Source organism: Mesoplodon bidens (genome assembly GCF_964165515.1).
Source record: "Mesoplodon bidens genome assembly, chromosome: 3".
Classification (NCBI taxonomy): domain Eukaryota; kingdom Metazoa; phylum Chordata; class Mammalia; order Artiodactyla; family Ziphiidae; genus Mesoplodon; species Mesoplodon bidens.
This window is the reverse complement of record NC_138178.1, coordinates 46,075,696-46,098,164: the sequence shown is the minus strand read 5'-3', so window position 1 is coordinate 46,098,164 and position 22,469 is coordinate 46,075,696. Positions and strand designations below refer to the sequence as shown.

At 37.3% G+C, this 22,469-nt stretch overlaps 1 protein-coding gene across 1 annotated transcript in view; it reads left to right on the top strand.

The window, feature by feature from the left end:
* The first annotated feature begins 232 nt into the window (after positions 1 to 232).
* Positions 233 to 22,469, top strand: part of NEDD4 (NEDD4 E3 ubiquitin protein ligase) — a 151,174-nt gene continuing 128,937 nt past the window's right edge. The window contains exons 1-4 of the mRNA XM_081227372.1: positions 233 to 374; positions 10,911 to 10,984; positions 18,318 to 18,396; positions 18,499 to 18,537. Of these exons, the coding sequence (XP_081083498.1) occupies positions 330 to 374; positions 10,911 to 10,984; positions 18,318 to 18,396; positions 18,499 to 18,537 (237 nt within the window). The 5' untranslated portion in view covers positions 233 to 329. The remainder of the gene's footprint in view (positions 375 to 10,910; positions 10,985 to 18,317; positions 18,397 to 18,498; positions 18,538 to 22,469) is intronic.

The window sequence follows — 22,469 nt, the reverse complement described above, 5'->3', positions numbered from 1 at the left end:
AAGGCGCGCCCGCGCCGCGCGCGCGCCTCCCACCCGAGCCCCAGCACGCACGTTTTCCCACCGCGCGCGGCCCCCGCGCCCAGAGCCCCACGACGCGCGCCACTACCGAGGCGCGGCCGGCCCTCCCCGCCCTGCTTCCTCGTGCCATGCCGCCGGCCGGCCACTGGGGTCGCTGTGCGCCCAGGGGAACACCGCCCCCTCTTCCTCCAATTCCTCCCGCCTCCTCCCTCTCCTCCTCCGCCTCCTCCCTCTCCTCCCTCTCCTCCTCACTACAGTTCCCACTCTCTGGGTAGGGGCGAGCGTGTCCGGTTCGCTGGAACCATTCGGAAATGGCAACTTGCGCGGTGGAGGTGTTCGGCGTCCCGGAGGACGAGGTGCGAGGGCCGCGGGGCTGCGGGGGAGCTTCCCCTCGCGCTGCCCATCAGCCGAACGGGAGGAGGCGGCGGCGGCCAGAGGGACTGCTGTCAGCGCCCTCCTCCCTCTGCGCGAGCTCCGGGAGCGCGCCGGGCGCCGTGGGGACTCCCAGGGCTGCCTGGCGCGCGCAGGCGGGTGGGGTGGGGGGGGTGCTTTTGGGAGCCGCATTTTCTTCGCGAGCCTGTAGACTCTACACCCCGCTCTTCCCTGGAACTGCCGCCTTCCTTGTCATTTTCCTTCGGGAAGTGATGAGGAGGGGGGCTAGGCAGCCAGCGGCGTGAGAGCGCGGGGGCACGCGCAGCACCCCGCCTGCCCCTTCCTGCCACCCCCGGCCGAGTGTGCGTGAGCTCCGGGCGGGGGTGGGGTGGGGCGAATTTCCCTGGAGCTTAGCATCCCGGCTGTTGATTAGCCTGCTCTGGCAGAGAGGCCCGTTGGGCTTAACTTTATGGACTTTGACCTGAAGACTTACAAAAGAATCGTCTTTAGCTGTTTGGGTTTTTTCTTTTTCATCTGAAATCCTTTAAAACCCCTTTACAGGAGACGGGGATGGGAAAGCAGGCAGATAGATTTTTTTTTCGCCTTCTATTTAGCAGCAAGTGTCAAGTGTGGAAAGTTCATGCTGTGTTTCACTGGTCTTCACTGATATTTTAAAAATTAAGCCAAAAAGTATAAATATTTAAAAGAACTTCCCACAGCTGTTCACTCAAAATTCTGTGATTTGAGAATTGTCTCTTTTCAGCTAAATAACTTAGGCTGGTTATGCCTTAACGCTTATTAAAAATAAGGCTTTTTGAAAAGAGTAGTTACATTTTAAGTGAGATGTGCCTTCCCTGTGTTATTGGTGATTGTCTAAAAAATGGGAATGGAAAAAAAATGGGAATGGGTGGGAAATTAAAGGCTATCTAGTCTAACAGTGACAAGTTAAGTTTGGGGAAAAATTTTAAGCATTCTTGTTCATTGACTAAACTGTCACATGTACCTGTTATCAGGATTAGACCCAGTTAACTGTAAATCCTTCAGCCTAATTTAGATTGATTGCTTAGATTTTCTAATAGTTTTGTAATAGTGCCTTCTCTTAATAACTTGGTATCTTCAAAAAACGTCTTTTATAAAGTGTCTTTTACATTTCTCTTGGAAGTTCTTGGTTTATAAACAGTGGGCAACTTGATGCAAGCAAGTTATCTCTGACCGTTTTGAGAATGATTATGTGATGCAGTTAATTTCTTAGTTATTGCTACCAGAAGAGAAACAAAGTGATGGTGGACAAATGGTGGCAGCTCAGCAGCCCCTCAGGAACAACAGTCAGCATATGGCTGAAGATAATATTCTAGCTAATGTTCCATTATTCTGTAGAAGAGATCAGAGGGAAATAATTCAGCGTTGAACCTATGATAGCTTTCTTCATATCAGTCCTATCTCCCTGCTTGCTACAATAAGTTGTTCAATGCAGATAATCTCAAACTGGCCTCCAACCCAATCAGGCTGGCCTTGGACTTTCTTCCCCTGTTGTTACTAAGAGGTAGGCTCTGCTATTCCAGATTTCTCGTCTCGCCTTCTTCCAGCAGAGCCAACTGATCATAGCATCTCGCATCTTCGGTCTTTCTTTCTCTGTACAGATCTGTTTTCAGTTGTCTGCTTCTCACATCACTCTTCTGCCCAGCTAAGATAAATTGAATCATGCCAGTTGCTGGGTGGTCAGTAAGCATCTGGGACTAAGGGCCCTCTGAAATGAGGTTTTCCTGAACTGGATGAAAGATTTGTACTTCTGGGCAGTTTCACTCTGTTCACATGGTGGGGGTCCCGGTTGTCAGCCTCATGACTCAGATTTCCCTCCCGCTCCTCCTTTTCACTTTTTCCACGTTGAGGAAGAGAGTGAAATAGGAAGATAAGAGACTTCATGATGATGAAGTGTCATCTTCTACTTCTTCCATTGTAATTTGGGTTATTCATTCGACAGACGTGTTTTAGCTGTCTGTTCTGTATCATGCAGTATGCTAGGCACCAGGTACACAGAAAAAAGAGCATCTGCCTGTTTTGTGAGAAGCTCATAGTCTAGTGGGAAAGACAAAAATCACTTGTTTTCTAGTAGAGGTCGCCATCTCATCACTATCACTTGCCTTTTATTTTCTGGTCTATCACAAAAGTAAAAGTGGGCTTAGAAAAGCAACCCCCCCTTCCTTTTTTGGAAGAAAAACACTGCAGCTATGTCATTTTCTAAAACTCACAGACTAGTGATTATAAGTAAGATAGGTTTGATATGCAGCAAAAAGAGATGATTCTTATTTTAAATTTGAAACTGAAACAAAGAAAAATGAATAGGAATGGGATAGAAGATAGTGAGAGAAGTGTAATTTAACCAGTATATACTGAAGAGCCGCTGAGTCACACTGTATGAGCATATTGGTGTTGAAGAATGCCAAAATTTAGGTCACTATATCTCTCTCTCACTTTTGGGTAGGTTTTAGCTCTTCTTCCACATATGTGTCTTTGAGTAAGAGATGGTCCTGGCTCCATGTATAGAATTTTGCCATTAAAGAATAACAAACTAAGCAAGTAGTATACTATAATTTATACCAAGTTTGCTCTGACAGTCTCTTGGGATTAACAGTAGAGGATAACTCCCACTCAGCTGTGATGAGGAGGAGTGTGGTAGATATGGGGCCTGCCATTCAGCATCCCTTCCCCCTTCATTTCAGTGGACTTCCCTGTTATGCAGAGGCTGGAAAGCTAAACACCGTGTTTCCCAGACTCTCTTGCACTTAACATTCTGGAAAGAGGTTGTGAAATAGGTTTCCCAATGAGGTGCACCTACTTGAGATTGGGAAGGTGAAAATGAAGTGGGGCATAACTTCTTGTTTCCTTGTTGTTTTCTGCTGAAAGCGTAGTCATGTAGACATTGAGTTTTTCTACAGAAGTGTTTCAGTATCTGTAACTTGTTTTGTGGGTATTGACAGGAAGTTACAGAAATAGCGATCTAGATTTGGTATGTTCTTAAAGTCGACAGATCTGGTGGTGGCTCCTGATTACCTACCTTTCTGACTCGGGTACATGTAGCAGCTTCCTGGGTAGGCCAGTTCTGAGGTGTTTTCGGGTCCTCTGAAGACACAGCCTACAGCCTGCCTCTCCAGCTCTTCTAACAATTTTGGAAGCACCTAATTCCCTGCATGAGCATCTTTCTTCTTAAAACATCTAGAGTAATTTCTGTTTCCAGCAACTGAAACCTGACCGAAACAAGGAAAAGAAGGAAGGAAATAAAGAGGAAAGGGTTGAGTCTCCATCGCCAGTTTGGGAGTAGAGTTTGCACATACAGAAGAATGGATGCCTCTCATGCTGACAGCTATGACAATGCATAAGAAACAGGGTAACAAAGAAGTGCATATTCTGACACTTCTAGACCCACTAACACTGAGCAGAAGCAGACCCTCCCTGTCCTGGCATTGTACTGAGCCTGAGAACAAAGTTCCCAGCCTATATTCACTGCACACAAAGAAGGAGAAGCACAGTGTGAGCAGCAACTGCGTTAGTATCTAACCCAATCTTTCATGTGTTGTTTTTGCCATTACAGCTTTTTTGCAACTTTTTAATTCCAGCATTATTCTAAAGTATTTTTTGTCTGTCTGCACTTCTGCACCCCACTTTCAGCTCCCTGAATCCTTGGGTGCCAGTGGGAGTGCTGCTGTGTATGTCTATGCAACACTCTCCTCCTCTCCTCTGAGTCCCATGCCAGTGGGCATGCTCCTGAAGCCTCTCTGTATAACACCTCCCTCTTTGCCTCAGTGCCCCATGCAGGTGGGCATGCTGACCGTGCATCTCCATGAAACTCCCTGCTTCCCCCAAACTCTGCCTCAGGCCTGCTATGGACTCCTCTGCACCAGGAAGAGAAGAGGAGAAAGGACTACAGTCTTTTTTAACAGCTAACTATTAGCAATTCATATGTCACATAGGAATAGAATCTCAGAGGCACCTTTTAAATACATCACTTAGGGTGAGCAGGGGTATAAAAAATGGAATTTGACTAGGTTGTAATTCTGGCCCTGTCACTTATAGGTCATCTGGCCTAAGTTTTTGACATCTTTCAGAGCAGGATTTTTTTTCACATCTTTATTGGAATATAATTGCGTTAGTATCTGCTTTATAACAGTGAATCAGCTATATGTATACATACATCACCATATCCCCTCCCTCTTGCGCCTCCCTCCCACCCTCCCTATCCCACCCCTCTAGGTGGTCACAAAGCACCGAGCTGATCTCCCTGTGCTATGCGGCTGCTTCCCACTAGCTACCTGTTTTACGTTTGGTAGTGTATATATGTCCATGCCACTCTCTCACTTCGTCCCAGCTTACCCTTCCCCCTCCCCGTGTCCTCAAGCCCGTTCTCTACATCTGCATCTTCATTCCTGTCCTGACCCTAGGTTCTTCAGAACCTTTTTTTTTTTAATTCCATATATATATGTTAGCATACGGTATTTGTTTTTCTCTTTCTGACTTCACTCTGTATGATAGACTCTAGGTCCATCCACCTCACTAGAAATAACTCAATTTTGTTTCTTTTTATGGCTGATTTTTTGATTGGGTTTTTTTTGGATATTGAGCTACATGAGCTGCTTGTATATTTTGGAGGTTAATCCTTTGTCAGTTGTTTCATTTGCAAATTTTTCTCCCATTCTGAGGATTGTCTTTTCATCTTGTTTATGGTTTCCTTTGCTGTGCAAAAGCTTTTAAGTTTCATTAGGTCCTATTTGTTTATTTTTGTTTTTATTTCCATTTCTCTAGGAGGTGGGTCAAAAAGAATCTTGCTGTGATTTATGTCATAGAGTGTTCTGCCTATGTTTTCCTGTAAGAGTTTTATAGTGTCTGGCCTTACATTTAGGTCGTTAATCCATTTTTAGTTTATTTTTGTATACGGTGTTAGGGAGTGTTCTAATTTCAATCTTTTACATGTAGCTGTACAGTTTTCCTAGCACCACTTATTGAAGAGGCTGTCTTTTCTCCATTGTATATTCTTGCCTTCTTTATCAAAAATAAGGTGACCATATGTGTGTGGGTTTATCTCTGGGCTTTCTATCCTGTTCCATTGATCTATATTTCTGTTTTTGTGTTAGTACCATACTGTCTTGATTACTGTAGCTTTGTAGTATACTCTGAAGTCAGGGAGCCTGATTCCTCCAGCTCCGTTTTTCTTTCTCAAGATTGCTTTGGTTATTCAGGGTCTTTTGTGTTTCGATACAAACTGTGAAATTTTTTGTTCTAGTTCTGTGAAAAATGCCATTGGTAGTTTGATAGGGATTGCACTGAATCTGTACATTGCTTTGGGTAGTATAGTCATTTTCACAATGTTGATTCTTCCAATCCAGAACATGGTATATTTCTCCATCTGTTTGTGTCATCTTTAATTTCTTTCATCTGTGTCTTATAGTTTTCTGCATACAGGTCTTTTGTCTCCTTAGGTAGGTTTATTCCTAGCTCTTTTATTCTTTTTGTTGCAATGGTAAATAGGAGTGCTTCCTTAATTTCTCTTTCAGATTTTTCATCATTAGTGTGTAGGAATGCCGTAGATTTCTGTGCATTAATTTTGTATCCTGCTACTTTACCAAATTCATTGATTAGCTCTAGTAGGAATGGAATGGAAAGGAATGGAAACTCACTAAATGCCTGTGTGAGCATACACACATCATCATCATCATCATTATCATCATTAACATTGCTATTAATTTTTTATAATTTTTTTCCTCATGTAGTTAACATTTTCTTTGCTTGTTATTTCTTCATTTCTTCCTGCCCCTCTGACTTTCCATCTGTGATAACTTTTTTTCTGCCTGAAGTACATCCTCTAGAATTTCTTTCAGTGAATGTTTCCTGCTAATGAACTTCCTTGGTTTTTGTTTTTGGCTGAAAATGACACATCTTTGCCCGCAATTTACAACCTTTTCATTTTGCTTTCAAAAATCAATAAAGCGGGCTTCCCTGGTGGCGCAGTGGTTGAGAGTCCGCCTGCCGATGCAGGGGACGCGGGTTCGTGCCCCGGTCTGGGAAGATCCCACATGCTGCGGAGCAGCTGGGCCCGTGAGCCATGGCCGCTGAGCCTGCGCATCCGGAGCCTGTGCTCCGCAACGGGAGAGGCCACAACAGTGAGAGGCCCGCGTACCGCAAAAAAAAAAAAAAAAAAAAAAAAAAAAAATCAATAAAGCTGTCTTGTGAGTGGAAGGGGAAGATTCCAGCTTTAGTGAAGAGCCCTGGTCTGCTTGAGGATAATGTCTCTTTTTTGATTAAGGAAAAGATGTTTCATTTTTGTTTCTTTTTTACTCATTTGAGTACTATCCAGAATTCTGTTAATAATACTTTTGATATCATGATTCTAAAATTACTTAAGAGTTTGGTCTCTAGTTGCAACATACATGTACTTCTTCATTTTCAAAGATGATGTGAGATGTGATCTCTGCTTATGGATGTGATTGAAGAGAGCTGTTTGGACAATTTTCTAGCATAAATTTCTAAAATGAAGTTTAATGAATGCAAATATGCAAATAAGCGGCATTTCTTATTTAATTTTCTGAAAGAATCTTAAATCACTGTAGCTTTACATAATTTAACCACAGCATCTAAAGTAAGTAGTTCTTATCTTTGTGGTGGGAAATGCAAGGATAAAGTTTAAAAGTTAAATGTATCTGTGACTGCAAGTTATCATCCCCTGGAATTGTTTTTAGTTAATGCTTCCTACATTTTTCTTCAGGAGACTTCTGGGGGATAGTTTCAGTAGAGGCTAACACAGATGATTTTTAAGTCAGGAGCTCCACAAATATGGATTCACTTTTTTAGAGGGGTATGATAATTTCTTTCCTCAATTAAGGTCATGTACAAATTATAAACACTTGTCTGCACTTAGAAAAGGTAAGATTATTTGCTGAGGGCACCTTTGATTATACTTTACCACTTGAAAAAAATTGTACTTATTAAGTCATCAGAGAAAAGATTTCTGATTTTCAGAATCAGTCCTACTATAAAGTATAGCCACTTTCCAGTCAACTGGTATAGGAGAATTCAGCTGTAGGGCCAATAGAATATTTTAATTGGCCTAATTATTCAATGACCTTACAGGAAAAAAATGGTAGTTCTGTAAGTCTCTTCAGATTTTTGGAAATCGATTCCCACAGAAAACTGAAATTTCAGTTTATGTTTTCCTCTCTGATTTTCAGTTCTATCTTTATTTCTGATACTTGAGGATTTCTCTTCTAACTTGCAAGATCAGCTGTATATTTAATTATATTTGGTGATGGAGGAAAGTTATAAAATATCTAGCATCTCTAGTCAAGGATTTTTGTGTTATCTGAATTTGTCATCTGAGTTTTGGAGCTGATAGACTATTTCTGTTATCATATTTATTCAATGAAACCTCCAGGAATAAGGGTGGGTCTAAGTATTTAGAAATGGAAGAAGATTGAAATAAATACCCTATGATATGTATATGTTCCCCCACCCAGATCTCTCCTCAGAAAGGAATATGACATACTACTTGCTGATGGAATAATTTTATTATTTTTAAAATTTTTATACAGTTTTAGAAGGTTACTTTCCGGGCTTCCCTGGTGGCGCAGTGGTTGAGAGTCCGCCTGCCGATGCAGGGGACACGGGTTCGTGCCCCGGTCTGGGAAAATCCCACATGCCGCGGAGCGGCTGGGCCCGTGAGCCATGGCCGCTGAGCCTGTGCCTCCGAAGCCTGTGCTCCGCAATGGGAGAGGCCACAACAGTGAGAGGCCCGCGTACCACAAAAAAAAAAAAAAAAGGTTACTTTCCATTTAGTTATTACAGAATATTGGCTATATTCCCCATGATGTACAATACATCCTTGAGCCTATCTTACACCCAATAGTTTGTGCCCCACACTCTTATATTGCCCCTCCCTGCCTCTCCCCACTGGTAACCACTAGTTTGTTCTCTATATCTGTCTGCTTCTTTTTTGTTTTATTCAGTAGTTTGTTGTATTTTTTTAGATTCCACATATAAGTGATATCAAACAGTATTTTTCTTTCTCTGTGTGACTTATTTCACTTAGCATAATGCCCTGCAAGTCCACCCATGTTGCTGCAAATGGCAAATTTTTGTTCTTTTTTATGGCTGAGTAGTATTCCGTGTGTGTGTGTGTGTGTGCGTGCATGTGTGTGTGTGTATACCACATTTTCTTCCCATTCATCTGGCTGATGGAATAATTTTATTTTATTATTATTATTTTTTTTGCGGTACGCGGGCCTCTCACCGTTGTGGCCCCTCCCATTGCGGAGCACAGGCTCCGGACACGCAGTCTCAGCGGCCATGGCTCACGGGCCTAGCCGCTCCATGGCATGTGGGATCCTCCCGGATCGGGGCACGAACCCATGTCCCCTGCATAGGCAGGCGGACCCCCAACCACTGTGCCACCAGGGAAGCCCTGATGGAATAATTTTAGAATAAAATCAGTTAGATTGCTCTCTGTTGGGCAACATTTATTTCACATTTGTTGATCTTATAAATGCTACTGTGAATACTGTTGTACTTATGGCCTTGTGTACATGAGTGAGAGTTTATCTAGGGGTTATATCTAAAAGTGCAATTCCTGGGTTATTGATTTAGAACTTTTAGTAGATATTGCCAAATATCTCTTCAAAATTATTCTTCAGTTTATTCCCCCACCAACAGTGTATTAGAGTTCTTTCTTGTGCTTGCTTTGGCAGCACTTACACTAGAGGTCTCTTTTATTACTGGTGAAATTGAGGATCTTTTCATGTGTTTATTGGCCATTCTCTATGATTTCTTGTATTATGTTGTTTAAACCTCACTTAGTGGCTTTTAGGAGTTCTTTATATTATCTGGATAATCATAATTTGTCCATGGTGTATATATTTTAGATATTTCCACCCTGTGTGTCCCCTTGTCTTTTCATTTGTTCAATGCATCTTTTTCCATATGAAATATATAAACATAATTTTAGTGTCAAATCTAACAATTTTTTCCATTACAGTTTGTATTTTTTTAATCCTTTCCTACTCCAATGTCAGAAATATTCTAAAGTATCTTATGAAATTTTTAAAGTTTTCTTTTTCACTTTCAGAATTTGATGTATCTGCAATTTGTTTTTAGATATAGTATAAGATAGTGATCAAATGCTATAGTTTACCTCTTTACTCATTCTCACTTTTCCCTATAAATTTTAGAATCATTTGTTAAGATCTATGAAATAATTCAAGGAGGGGAGTTGAAATTGTATTGAATTTATAATTTACTTTGGAGAAAACATAATAATATTAAATATTTACTTCCATGAACACAGTGAATTTCTTCATTTATTTATATTTTTCTTATTTTCTTCAATAATTTACAAATTTTATCCATAAAGGTTTTTGACTTTTATTAATTTTATTTCAATGTATCTAACAGTTTTGCTTACTTGTGAATTTTTTAAATGTGCATTCTGTTTTATAGTATTTTTTACCCACCTTTTTATTTGAAAAATTTCAAATCTATGAGACAATAAAAAGAATAGTATAATGAACACTTGATTACCCATCAGCTAGATCCATAAATTGGTAACATTTTGCTTATTCCTTTTATTTCCATACACACACACATACACTCATGTTCAACTTTTTATTTGCTTAGCCATTTAAGAGTAAGTTGCAGACTTTATCTTACTTTGTCCCTAAATACTTCAATATTTATCTCTTAAAAGTAAGACATTCTTGGGCTTCCCTGGTGGCACAGTGGTTGAGAGTCTGCCTGCTGATGCAGGGGACACGGGTTCATGCCCCGGTCTGGGAAGATCCCACATGCCACGGAGTGGCTAGGCTCATGAGCCATGGCCGCTGAGCCTGCGCATCCGGAGCCTGTGCTCCGCGACGGGAGAGGCCACAACAGTGAGAGGCCCGCATACCGCAAAAAAAAAAAAAGAAAAGTAAGACATTCTTATATAAAACCTCATAATACTATTATGATACCCAAGAAATTTAATGTTTTCTACATTAAAATATCAATACATTATAGTTTTATTTAATATATAGTTTATTGAATGGGATTTTTAAAATAATTACCTAAGTAATTATTACAAATGATTATGAACTCTGAATTTTGTGTTATCCTGTACCTAGAAACAATGATAAATCTACATCAGTTCCAATAATTTGGCTTTAGATTTTCTTGGAAGCAATGGTAAATTTTTACTCATTATAACAATTTGGCTTTGGCTTTTTTGGCTTTTCTTTGTAGATAATCAAGTCATTACAAATAACAATATAGTTTTTATTTTCCTTTCTATAGCTTTTAATCAAATTAATTCCTGAAAAAGATTCTTCCAGTTAATTTTAATATCCTGTTACCTTATTTGAGATATATATATATATATTTATATATATATATATATATATATATATATATATACACACACATACACACATATATATATGTAAAGATAATGTGTCTTGAGTAAGTTATAAATATATGAAAATAAAATATAAATTTTTGTATTTTAGGAAACTTCCCGAATTGTGAGGGTAAAAGTTATAGCTGGAATAGGCCTTGCCAAAAAGGATATCTTGGGAGCTAGGTAAGTGTAAGAAGTTGGGTTGTAATTTTAAAACTTTGTATTTATTAACTAGTTTTTTTCCAAACTTTGGTTAGATGAAAAATTGAGTAATATTATTAATAAGCTGTTGTATGAGGTAGAATAATGTTTCTAGTTGGTGGTTTACTAAATTCCTTGACATCTGAATTGCAGAGTTTGTGAACTTAGGCAAAGGTATAACTGAGAGTGGTAGTTATAAGATACGTTATTGAGTTCTGTTTCTGAGAATCAGTAAAATTCTAACAGACGAATCCTTTTGCAGATAACAACCATAAACTCTGAACATATTATAAAAACCAGCAAGTTAAAGGCAGTGGAGAGCGAACAGAGCAGGTAGAGAGTCTAGTGGAGACTCCATGTTTGGAGGTGTGGAGTTGTACTGAGTGATTCTCCAATTTTATGAATTAGTCTGAGGCCACATGGAATCAGAACATGGAAAAATTATAATATTCATAGCCTGGGAAATCAGAAGACTTACTCTAAAGAAAACATGACAATGGTGGGGATTCTGGAAGGGAAAGAACTGGAGAGGAAATTCCCAAACTATGTCCACTGACATTTTTGGCTGACCCTGAATCACACATACGACAGCAGATTCAAAACAACTCATTGGAGGACAAAAGATCTGAACAGAAATCAGGGTTGCTGTCCAAGAAACAGAGCTTGTGGTTCTTGTCCAAGTAAGATAATTAATTGCATGATAAAAACAAACAAATCCTCATCAAAGAGAAAGTACAGTATCCACAGTCTCCACAATTTAACATTTATAATGTCTAAGATATAATCCAAAGCTATATAATTTATAAAAAGCTAGGAAAATGAAACACATTCTCAGTAGAGAAAAGAAAATATGCTCACAATAAGTCAAAAGATTGGAAATCTCAGGAATGAAATAGAAACCATAAAAAATGAAAATTCTAGAACTGAAAAATATAATATTTGAAATTAAAATTCTTGGATGAAATTAACAGCAGAATGGAGATGACAAGGAAAAATTAATTGAACTTAAAGATAGATCAATAGAAATGATTTCCCAACCAGAGATGAGAGAGAAACAAAGATTTAAAAAATTTTTTAAATGAACAGAGCCTCAGGGACTTGTTAGATAATATCGAACAGACTAACATACATGTACTTGGAGTCCTAGAAATAGAGGAGAGAGAATGAGGCAAAATGTTGTTTGAAGAAATAATGGCCAAATTTTTTCCAAATTTGATGAATGACACAAGTTTATAGTACCAAGAAAACACCAAGCAGGATAAACACTGAGAAGAGCATACTGAGGCACATAATAGTCAAGCTGTTGAAAACAAAGTATAAAGAAAAATTCTGACAGAAGAAACTCAGAAAATGACAAATTACATACAAGGGACCTATAATTCAGTTGAGTACTGACTTCTCACCAGAAACTATGGAGGCCAGAAGAAAATGGAACAATAGAATAGCTGTCAATCTAGAGTTCTCTACTATATTCAGTGAAAATATTCTTCAGGATGATGACAAAATAACATTTTCAGATAAAAGAAAACTATGAGACTTTGTCATTGGCAGACCTGCACTATAATAAAAGCTAAAGGAAATTCTCCCAGCTAAAGAGGTAGATATCAGATGGAAACTCAGATCCTCAGAAAGGAATGAAGAGCATCAGAAATGGTAAATATCTAGAAACATATGAAAGACTTTTTGCTCTTTTCATCATAATTTTTTAGAAAAAACATATGCCTGTTTATATCACAACTTACTGTTTTGTATTGTCTCATAGATGGAATACATATAACAACTATAGCATAAAGGTCAGGGATGGTATGCATTATGAACCTTTTTAGTAGAGTGTAGTATATTAAGTGTAAGTGGAATAAAAAGTAGGCATGTATATTGTAATACCTAGATACCTATATAATTCTAATACCTAGATAAATCGCTAAAAATAATGTAAAGAATTATAGATTAAAAAGCAATAGAAATTTTAAAGTGAAATTCTTGAAAAAATAAAATAGTTAAACAAAAGGCCAGGAAAAGAACAAATGATCAAAAAAGAGAGAGAGAAAGGGGAGAGGGAAGAATAGAAAACTAGTAATAATTTGATACACCTAAATCTAATCATAACAATAATTACATTAAATATTAATGGACTAAGGTGAATATGAGGTAGAAGTTATTAGAATGGATTGAAAAAGAAGACCCAACTAAATGCTGTCTATAAATGATGCACTTAAAATATAAAGACACAGGTCAGTTGAAAGAGAGGGGATGCATAGCCATACAAACAAGCATGTGAAGACTGAAGTGGATATTTTAATATCTGATAAAATAGATTTCAACACAAAAATTATTTCCAGATACTTCACAACAATATAAGAATAAATTCATCAAGAAGATAAAACAATCATAAAGTTGTATGTTCCTGGCAAGAAAACTTGAAAATATATGAAGCAAAAGTTGACAGAATTAGAGGGAGAGAGAAAAAATTCCACTGTCATAGTTGGAAACATTATTTCTCTCTCAGCAGTTAATAAAACAAGATAAAAAAACAACAAAAACAGTAAGTTGAACAATATTGTGAACTTTGATGCAAAGAACACTTCCTAACAACCGCCAAATACACATTCTTTTCAAGTGCACATGGTATATTCACATTATTTATCGATTGCTGCACAACTATAATTACCTCAAACTTAGCAGCTTAGAAGAACACATTATTTATGATTTCATAGTTTCTGTGGGTCACAGTGTCTGTGCATGGTTTAACTGGGTCCTCTGCTTCAAGGTCTTGAAAATCTGCAGTCAGGCATTGGCCAGGGCTATGGTCTCATCTGAGGCTTGTTTGGGGAAGCATATACTTCTAAGCTCATGTGGTTGTTGGCAGCATTCAGTTCTTTCAGACTGCCAGATTGAGGGCTTCAGTTTTTTGCTGGCTGTCAGCCAGAGGCCATCCTAAGTTTCTTGTCACATGGCCTTCATATGACAGCTCACAGGATAGCAGCTTGCTTCTTCAAAGCTATCATAGGAGAGGAAGTCTCCTAGCAAGATGGGTTACAATCTTTTGTAATGTAACCACATACATTTTGTCACTTTTGATGTAATTATTGGTTAGAATACACAATCCTTCCCACATTTACGAGGAGGGGAACACAAAAGGCATGAACATTAGGAGGTGGGGATAAAAGAAGCCACCCTAGAGTCTGTCTGCCATATTATGCTGGGCAATAAAACAGTAAATCAAACAAGTACAAAATTTACATTATTTTCAGGGGCATATGGTACATTCACCAATTTAGATGATGTGTAAGACCACAAGACAAGGCTCAAGAATTTAGAAAAGATTGAAATCATATGGAGATGTTCTCTGATAACAGTGAAATTAAGTTAGAAACCAATAACATCCCAAATATTTGGAAACAAAGCAATACACTTTGTTTTGTTTATAAGTCAAAGAAGGAATCAAAAGATAAATTACAAAACATTTTGAACTGAATGAAATTAAAATAGAGCAACATCAAAATCTGTGAGATGCAGCTAAAGTATTAGAGGAAAATTTATAGTTTTAAAATATTTAACTTAGAAAAGGAGTAAGATCTAAACTTAGTAAAGGAGTAAGATCTAAATGAATGACTTGAGTTCTGAGATTAAGAAATCAGAAAAAGAAGAGCAAATTAATTCCAAAGTAAGTAGAAGGAAGAAAATAATGATAAGGGCAGAAATTAGTGAAATAGAAAATGGACAATGTTAGGAAAAAATCATTGAAGTGAAAAGCTCATTCCTTGAAGGGATCAATAAAAATTTTAACCTTCAAGCTAGACTGATCAAGAACAAAAAAGAGAGAAGGCACGAATTACCATAATGGGAACAAAAGCAGAGGCATTGCTATAGACCCAATGGAAATGAAAAAGACAGAAAGGGAACACTGTGCGCAACTTCATGCCAATAAAGAATCATGCACAACTTAAGTGAAGTAGACAAAATCTTTGAAAAGTAGAAATTACCAAAATTGATCACAGAAGAAATAGAAAACTTCAGTAGCCCTATATTGAACCGTATATAGCAATATGTGATCAGGTGGGATTTTTCCTATGAATATAAAGTTTGTTCAACGTTTGAAAAAAGTCAACCACTGTAAACCATCACATTAATATAGCACAGAAGGAAAAAAATGCATGATCATTTCAATAGGTGTAGAAAGTACATTTGTCAACATTCAACACCCTTTTATGATAAAAACTCTCAACAAACTAATAATAAAATGCAGAATTAGTTTAACATATGAAAATTAATCAATGTAATATACCATATTAATAGAATAAAAGAAAAACATGATGATTTCAATAAAAACAAAAAAAGCATTTGACAAAATTCAGTACCCAATCATGATACAAAGTCTTAGCAAACTAGGGATAGATGGGAGTTGTAGACATGATTAAAGTTTTCCATGAGAAAGACAATAGCTAATATCATGCCCAGTGATGACAATCTGAATACTTAAACTCAGGAATAAGAAGCGTTGTCTGCTCTCACATTCAGTTCAACACTGTACTGGATGTCCTAGCCAAGTAATATGACTAGGAAAAGAAATAAAAATAATGCAGACTGAAAAGGAAGAAACTTTTTATTTGTAGACTGTCTGATCATGTACATAGGAAACCCTAAGGAATCTCAAAGAAGCTGCTAGAACTAAAATATAAGGCCACAAGATACAAAGCCAGTGTACCAAAATTAGTCATATTATTATATCCTATCAATCAATTAACAATTGGAAAATGAATTTTTCAAATCTCTGTTTACAATAATATAAAAATTAAAAACTTAGAAATAAATTTAACAAAAGATTTGCAAGCACTGTACACTGAAAACTATAAAACATTGCTGAGTGAAATTGAAGATCTAAATCGATGGATAAGTATTTTCATATTCATGGATTGGAAGATTCATTATTGTTAGAGTTGTATTTCTCTCCAAATTGAATAGATTTGGCTCAATCCCAATCAAAATCCCAGCCATGTTTTTTTTTTTGAGAAATGGATAAGCTGATTCCAGTATTGTTATGGAAAGTCAAAGGACATAGAATAGCCAAAACAGTTTTGAAAAAGAATATAGGTGGAGAACTTATGCTACATAATTTCAAGACTTTCTATACAGCTATAGATAATCAAGACAAAGTAGCATTGGCATGAGAACAGATATATTGTTCAGTGGACTAGAATAAAGAGTGTAGAAGTACACACACACCCCCACACACATACACATATACATGTATATGGTCAGTTGCTTTAAGCATTAAGGTAATTCAACAGAAAGGATAGTCTTTTAAGTACATGATACTAGAACAACTGGTTATCTATATGGAATAAAATGAAGCTCTTTCCTTATCAAACATAATATAGAAAATTAATAAGAGCTAAAATTAAACTTCTAGAAGAAGACATAGGAGAAAATATTTGCTCTACTGAGTTACACAAAGATTTCTTGAATGGGACTCAAAAAATATGAACCTAAAATTTAGAAAGAAAAATGTTGAAACAGACTTCATCAGAATTCAAAACTTTTGTTGTTTGAAAGACACAGTTAAGGAAGGGAAGAGGCAAGCCACAGATTGGGAGAAAATGTTTTCAAAACATATATCTGACAAAGGCCTTTAATTCACAGTATATAAAGACCTCTTACAACTCAATAATAATATGATAAAATGGCCAATTAAAAATAGGCAAAGCTCTTGAACAGACATTGTCTGTGGACTATCCAGGTGGAAGTGTCTAGCTGGGTGGTGAGATCAGGAATATATATTTATACTTATATTTATGTTTTATATTTATATTTGAGAGTATATAGTTAGTTGTTAAAACCATGGATGAGATTGTGAAGGAAATATGTAGAGAGAGCAAAAGGGAGAACCAGAAGGGACTTGTGTCATCAAAGCTAAACGAGATGAGTTTCAAAGAGGAAATGGTCAGTATTATCAAACCTACAGAGGACCAGTAAAATAAGTGCCTAGAAAGTGTCTATTGTTTTAACAAGATTGGTGACTTTTCAAGGAATGGGTCTGAAGGAAAGAGGTGGAAACCAGATTATAGGGCTGTGAAGAGCACTGGGAGTTGGGGAAATGAAGAAAGGGAGGTCGTATGCCATCACGGTTAAGCACAGGGCCTCTGGAGCCAGGTGCTTGAGTTTCAGTTCTTGCTTTTCCGCTTCCTAGCTGCATGATCTGGGATGAGTTGACTTACCTCTCTGTGTAAAATTAGAGATAATAATCATACCTACCTCATAGGTCGTTATAAGGATTCCAAAATTTAATATATATAAACTGTTTGGAATGGTGCCTGGCACAGAGTAATTGCTATATAAGTGTTAATTGTTATTGTTATTATTATTACAAATTATTCTCTTGGAAAATTTGAGATAGAAAGAAAAGAAATCTAGTTTGCTTTGCTGGAGGCAGGAAGAAGAGTCAAGGAGTTGGGGGAGTTTAATAACATTTCTATGACTGGAAAAACCTAGGTCAAAGAAAAGCTGGAGATATAAAAGGGAGAAGTCAAAATAGATGACGTAAGGTTCCAGAGGAAGTGGGAGGAAACTGGACAAGGGCGATTGGGTGAAATACCTACATCACTGAGGTTAGGGGTAAGATGGGCTCTGATAAATACCAGGATGTTGGGAGTATTACGATGACTTTGATTTTTGTCAATTAAAGTAAAAGGTAAGGTTGTATAAGGAAATGGGAGGAGGGAGTTTGTGGTGGAGAATGGTGGGTACTTGGGATCCCCAAGAGAAATGGGAGAAATTTGACCATGGACAAGTAAAATGTCTAAAGTCTTTTGCTTTGCAAACCTAAATATCACAAGGTTTTCCTTCTCCATGTCTCTTTGTACAAGGGGTTACATGTCATATAATTATTTTGAACTGAAGCACTTTGCCTTTATTTTGTAAAAAGAGTTTATACCCATGAGATAACTTGGAACAACCTGAGGTCTTGCAAAGCTATTCTTGAGAATCATTGAATCAACCTTCTTAACCCAAAAGAGGAAGACATGTAATAAAGATAAAACAAAAGTTCAAAAATCTTAAGAGGTTGGAAATCATTAAATTGTGATTTAAAGGTTTTCTTTCTAATTCTTTGTCTATTTTACTAACATGGTGTTTCAGCTTTTTAACAAAATGCAAAGATTACTATAATTACTTACTCCTGCCTGAGGAACCCTTACTTTTAAGTGTAGGAAGTAATTGTAGAAATTGTTAACAAAGAAAATTCTGTGACTTTTATAGTTCTAGTAACCTGAATTTGGGAAAAGCAACAATTAACTTTTTTTTTTTTTAATTTTAACAGTGATCCTTATGTGAGAGTGACGTTATATGACCCAGTGAATGGAGTTTTTACAAGTGTGCAAACGAAAACCATTAAAAAGGTTAGACTTAGCAGTATTCAAAATTTTCAAAAATATACTTTGTTTTGTTTTTATATGACAAAATATAAAAAAGTTAGTTATAACATGTTTATTGTCTTTTAGACTTTGAATCCAAAATGGAATGAAGAAATATTATTCAGAGTAAGTATACATTTTTTTCATTATAACAACAAAGATTTTTCTCAGTAGGTTAGAATGATAAGTTCTCACTTACAGTATTCTTAAATGTATCTTATAAGAATTTGTAAAAATTTAAAAGACTTAAATCTAGGTATCCCCATTTTGACATGGCCCTGGAACCATTTATCTTACTATGAAAAACATATGTAAGGTAATGAAGAGGTAAAGGATAATTGTAAACCTGGAATTATCTTATTCTAATTTAATTCTGATTTAGAGAACAGTCTTATTCGAATTTTGCAGATTTTGATTTTAAAGATGATGCATATTTGTGTCTCTCCAGTCATTTGTTTATTTATTTATTTATTTTTGGCTGTGTTGGGTGTTTGTTGCTGCACACAGGCTTTCTCTGGTTGCAGTGAGCAGGGGCTACTCTTTGTTGCAGTGCACAGGCTTCTCATTGTGGTGGCTTCTCTTGTTGTGAAGCATGGGCTCTAGGCACATGGGCTTCAGTAGTTATGGCATGCAGGCTCAGTAGTTGTGGTGCATGAGCTTAATTGCTCCACAGCATGTAGGATCTTCCTGGACCAGGGATCAAACCCATGTCCCCTGCATTGGCAGGTGGATTCTTAACCACTGCGCCACCAGGGAGGTCCCCAGTCATTTGTTAAATGCACTGATCCAGGCAAGAGATGATGAAGGCCTACCAACAAGTGGATACATTTCTTCTTATACACCCTCCATTCACATTCCTGCCTTCCTCCTCACCCCACCTCACTATCCCATAAAAGCAAACTCTAGTCAGCACTTATTTCAGGTTCCCAGGAGGGCCCTCAAACTGACAATGACATATTATGTATATGGGAACAATGATTCTTATAACTATGGATTTCTCATCAGAAACTGTGATGAAACAGTATAATTAAGGTAGCAAAGAAAAAAGAATAGTCAACTCCAAATTCTATATCTAACAAAAATATCCTTCAGGAATGACAGTGTGATAAAGGTATTCTAAGCTGAGGAAAAATAAGAGAATTAAACTTGGAAAATTAAATACTCTTCTCTCAGTAATTGGTAGGATAAGTAGACAGAAAATTCAGTAAAGATATGGAAGTCCTGAACAAAACGATCAAATCAGTTTTATTTAATTGACATTTATAGACTTGCCACCCAACAGCAGCAGAACACATGGTCTTTAAAATTGCACATGGGATATTTACTGAGTACACTGGGCCAAAACCCAAACCTCAACAATATTAAAAGAATTTAAATCATGCAAAGTATGGTCTCTGATTATAATGGAATTAAAGTACAAATTAGTAACACAAAAATATCTGAAAAATCCCCAAGTATTTGGAAGTTAAACAACACACTTCTCAGTAATCCATGAGTCAAATAAGAATTGTCAAGGGGAATTAGAAGATATTTTAACAGAATGAAATAAAAATACAGCGTCAAATGGATAAAGAAGGTGTTATATATATACACAATGGAATACTACTCAGCCATAAAAAAGAATGAAATAATGCCATTTGCAGCAACATGGATGGAACCTAGAGATTATCATACTAAGTGAAGTAAGTCAGAAAGAGAAAGACAAATACCATATGGTATAATTTATCTGTGGAGTCTAAAATATGACACAAACAAACTTATTTACGAAATAGGAACAGATTCAAAGACATAGAAAACAAACTTATGGTTACCAAAGGGGAAAGAGGATGGAGAAGGGATAAATTAGGAGTTTGGGATTAGCAGATACAAACTACTATATATAAAACAGATAAAGAACAAGGTCCTACTACATAGCACAGGGAACTATATTCAATATCCTGTAATAAACCATAATGTAAAAGAATATGAAGAAGAAAAAAAAATATATATATATATCTGAATCACTTTGCTGTACACCAGAAACTAACACAACATTGTAAATCAACTGTACTTCAGTAAAAAAAAAAAAATCAAAATTTGTAGGATGCAGCTAAAGCAATGCTTAGAGAAAAATATATAGCATTAAATTATATTAGAAAAGAAGAAAGGTCTTGAACCATTAATCTAAGGTTCCACCTGAAGAAACTAGAAAGTAGCATCATTACAGAACCAACAGACATTAAATGGAAAATAAGGGATATTATGAACAATTCTGTGCCCATAAATTCAATAACTTAGATGAAATGGACCAATTCCTTTAAAGACATATCCCATCAAAACTTTAATAGGAAATAAATTACCTGAAAAGTTCTATATCTCTTAAAGAGATTGCATTTGAAGTTAAAAACCATCCAACAAAGACTTTGAGCCCAGGTAGTTCCACTGGTTGAATTCTACCACGCATTTAATGAATAAATAATTCCAATTCTATGCAATGTCTTACTGAAACTAGAGGAGGAAGGAACATTTCCCAATTTATTCATGAGGCCAGCATTACTCTGATACCAAAACCAGACCAAAAACTTTATAAGAAAATTAAAACTGCAGACCATTAACCCTCATGATCACAGCCTTTCTGTGGTAAGTTTATTAAATTGGGTGCCTTCCATTCTGAAAGGGCCAGTAATTTTTCCTCAAATTACCTGTGGACATGGGTTTGCCTTTCCTGTCTGCAGAACCTCAGCCAGCACAGTTATCTGGGGGCTTACAGAATTTGTGTTCATAGGGATGGAATCCATGCAACATTTCATCCTTCCAGGGGACCCAGTTCACAGAGAAGGAGGTGCAGGAATGGGCCCATGACCATGGGATCCATTGTCACAGCGTTTACCACACCATCCAACCTCACAGAGCACTGGAATGGCCTACTGAAGGCACAACTGAAGCACCAATATGGAGGCAATACTCTGTAAAGATGGGGTGCCAGTTTAATCATTTAAACCAAAGACCTAATATGAGGCTGTGTTCACAACGGAAAGAACACACGGTCCGGGAACAAAGGAATAGAAGTAGGAGGGGCCCCACTTACCATCACTTCCAAAGACCCACTGGAGGACTGTGTGCTTCCTGTCCTTAGAACTGTGGGCTCTGCTGAGTTAGAGGTCCAAGTCCCCAGAGGGAGCACACTCTTTCTAGGGGACATATCAAGGGTTCCATTGAACCACAGTCTATACCTGCTGTCAGGGCACTTGGACTCCTTGTATCCAGGAACCAGCAGGTGATTGAGGCTATTATCTGGTTTCTGTAGGAACCAGACTGGAGAATTAAATGAGCATATTATAGGAATCACTCTTAATTATCCTTTAGGTCTTTAATGGTGGTACAAATCTATGACATTCCCACTATGTTGCAGTATTTTTGTTGTTTTTTAAACAGCTTTATTAAGGTATAATTAACGTAATGTACAATTCACCCACTCAAAGTGTACAATTCAGTAGTTTTTAGTATATTCACAGAGTTGTTCAACCATCACCAAAATCAATTTTAGAACATTTTCATCACCCCAAAAATAAACCCCATACCCACCATCTGTCACTCCTCATTTTCCCCCAGGATCTGCCCCTCTTCCCAGGCAGCCTCCAATCTACTTTCAGCCTCTTAAAGAGATTTGCCTATTTTGGACATTTCGTATAAATGATATCATATAATATGTGGTCCTTTGTATCTGTCTTCTTTCACTAAGTGTAATGTTTTCAAGGTTCAACCATATTATAGCATGTATCAGTACTTAATTTCTTTTTATTGCCAAATAATATTCCATTATATGGTTAACCACACCGTATTCATGCATCAGTTGGACATCTGAGTTGTTTCCACTTTTTAACTATTATGAATAATGGTGCTATGAACATTTGTGTGCAAGTTTTTGTGTGGACATATATTTTCATTTGGGGAGTATATATACCTAAGAGTGGGATTGCTGCATCGAATGAGAAACTGCCAAAATGTTTTCCAAAGTGGCTTTACCGTTTGACATTCCCACCAACAAAGTATGAGAGTTCTCACTTCTCCACATCCTT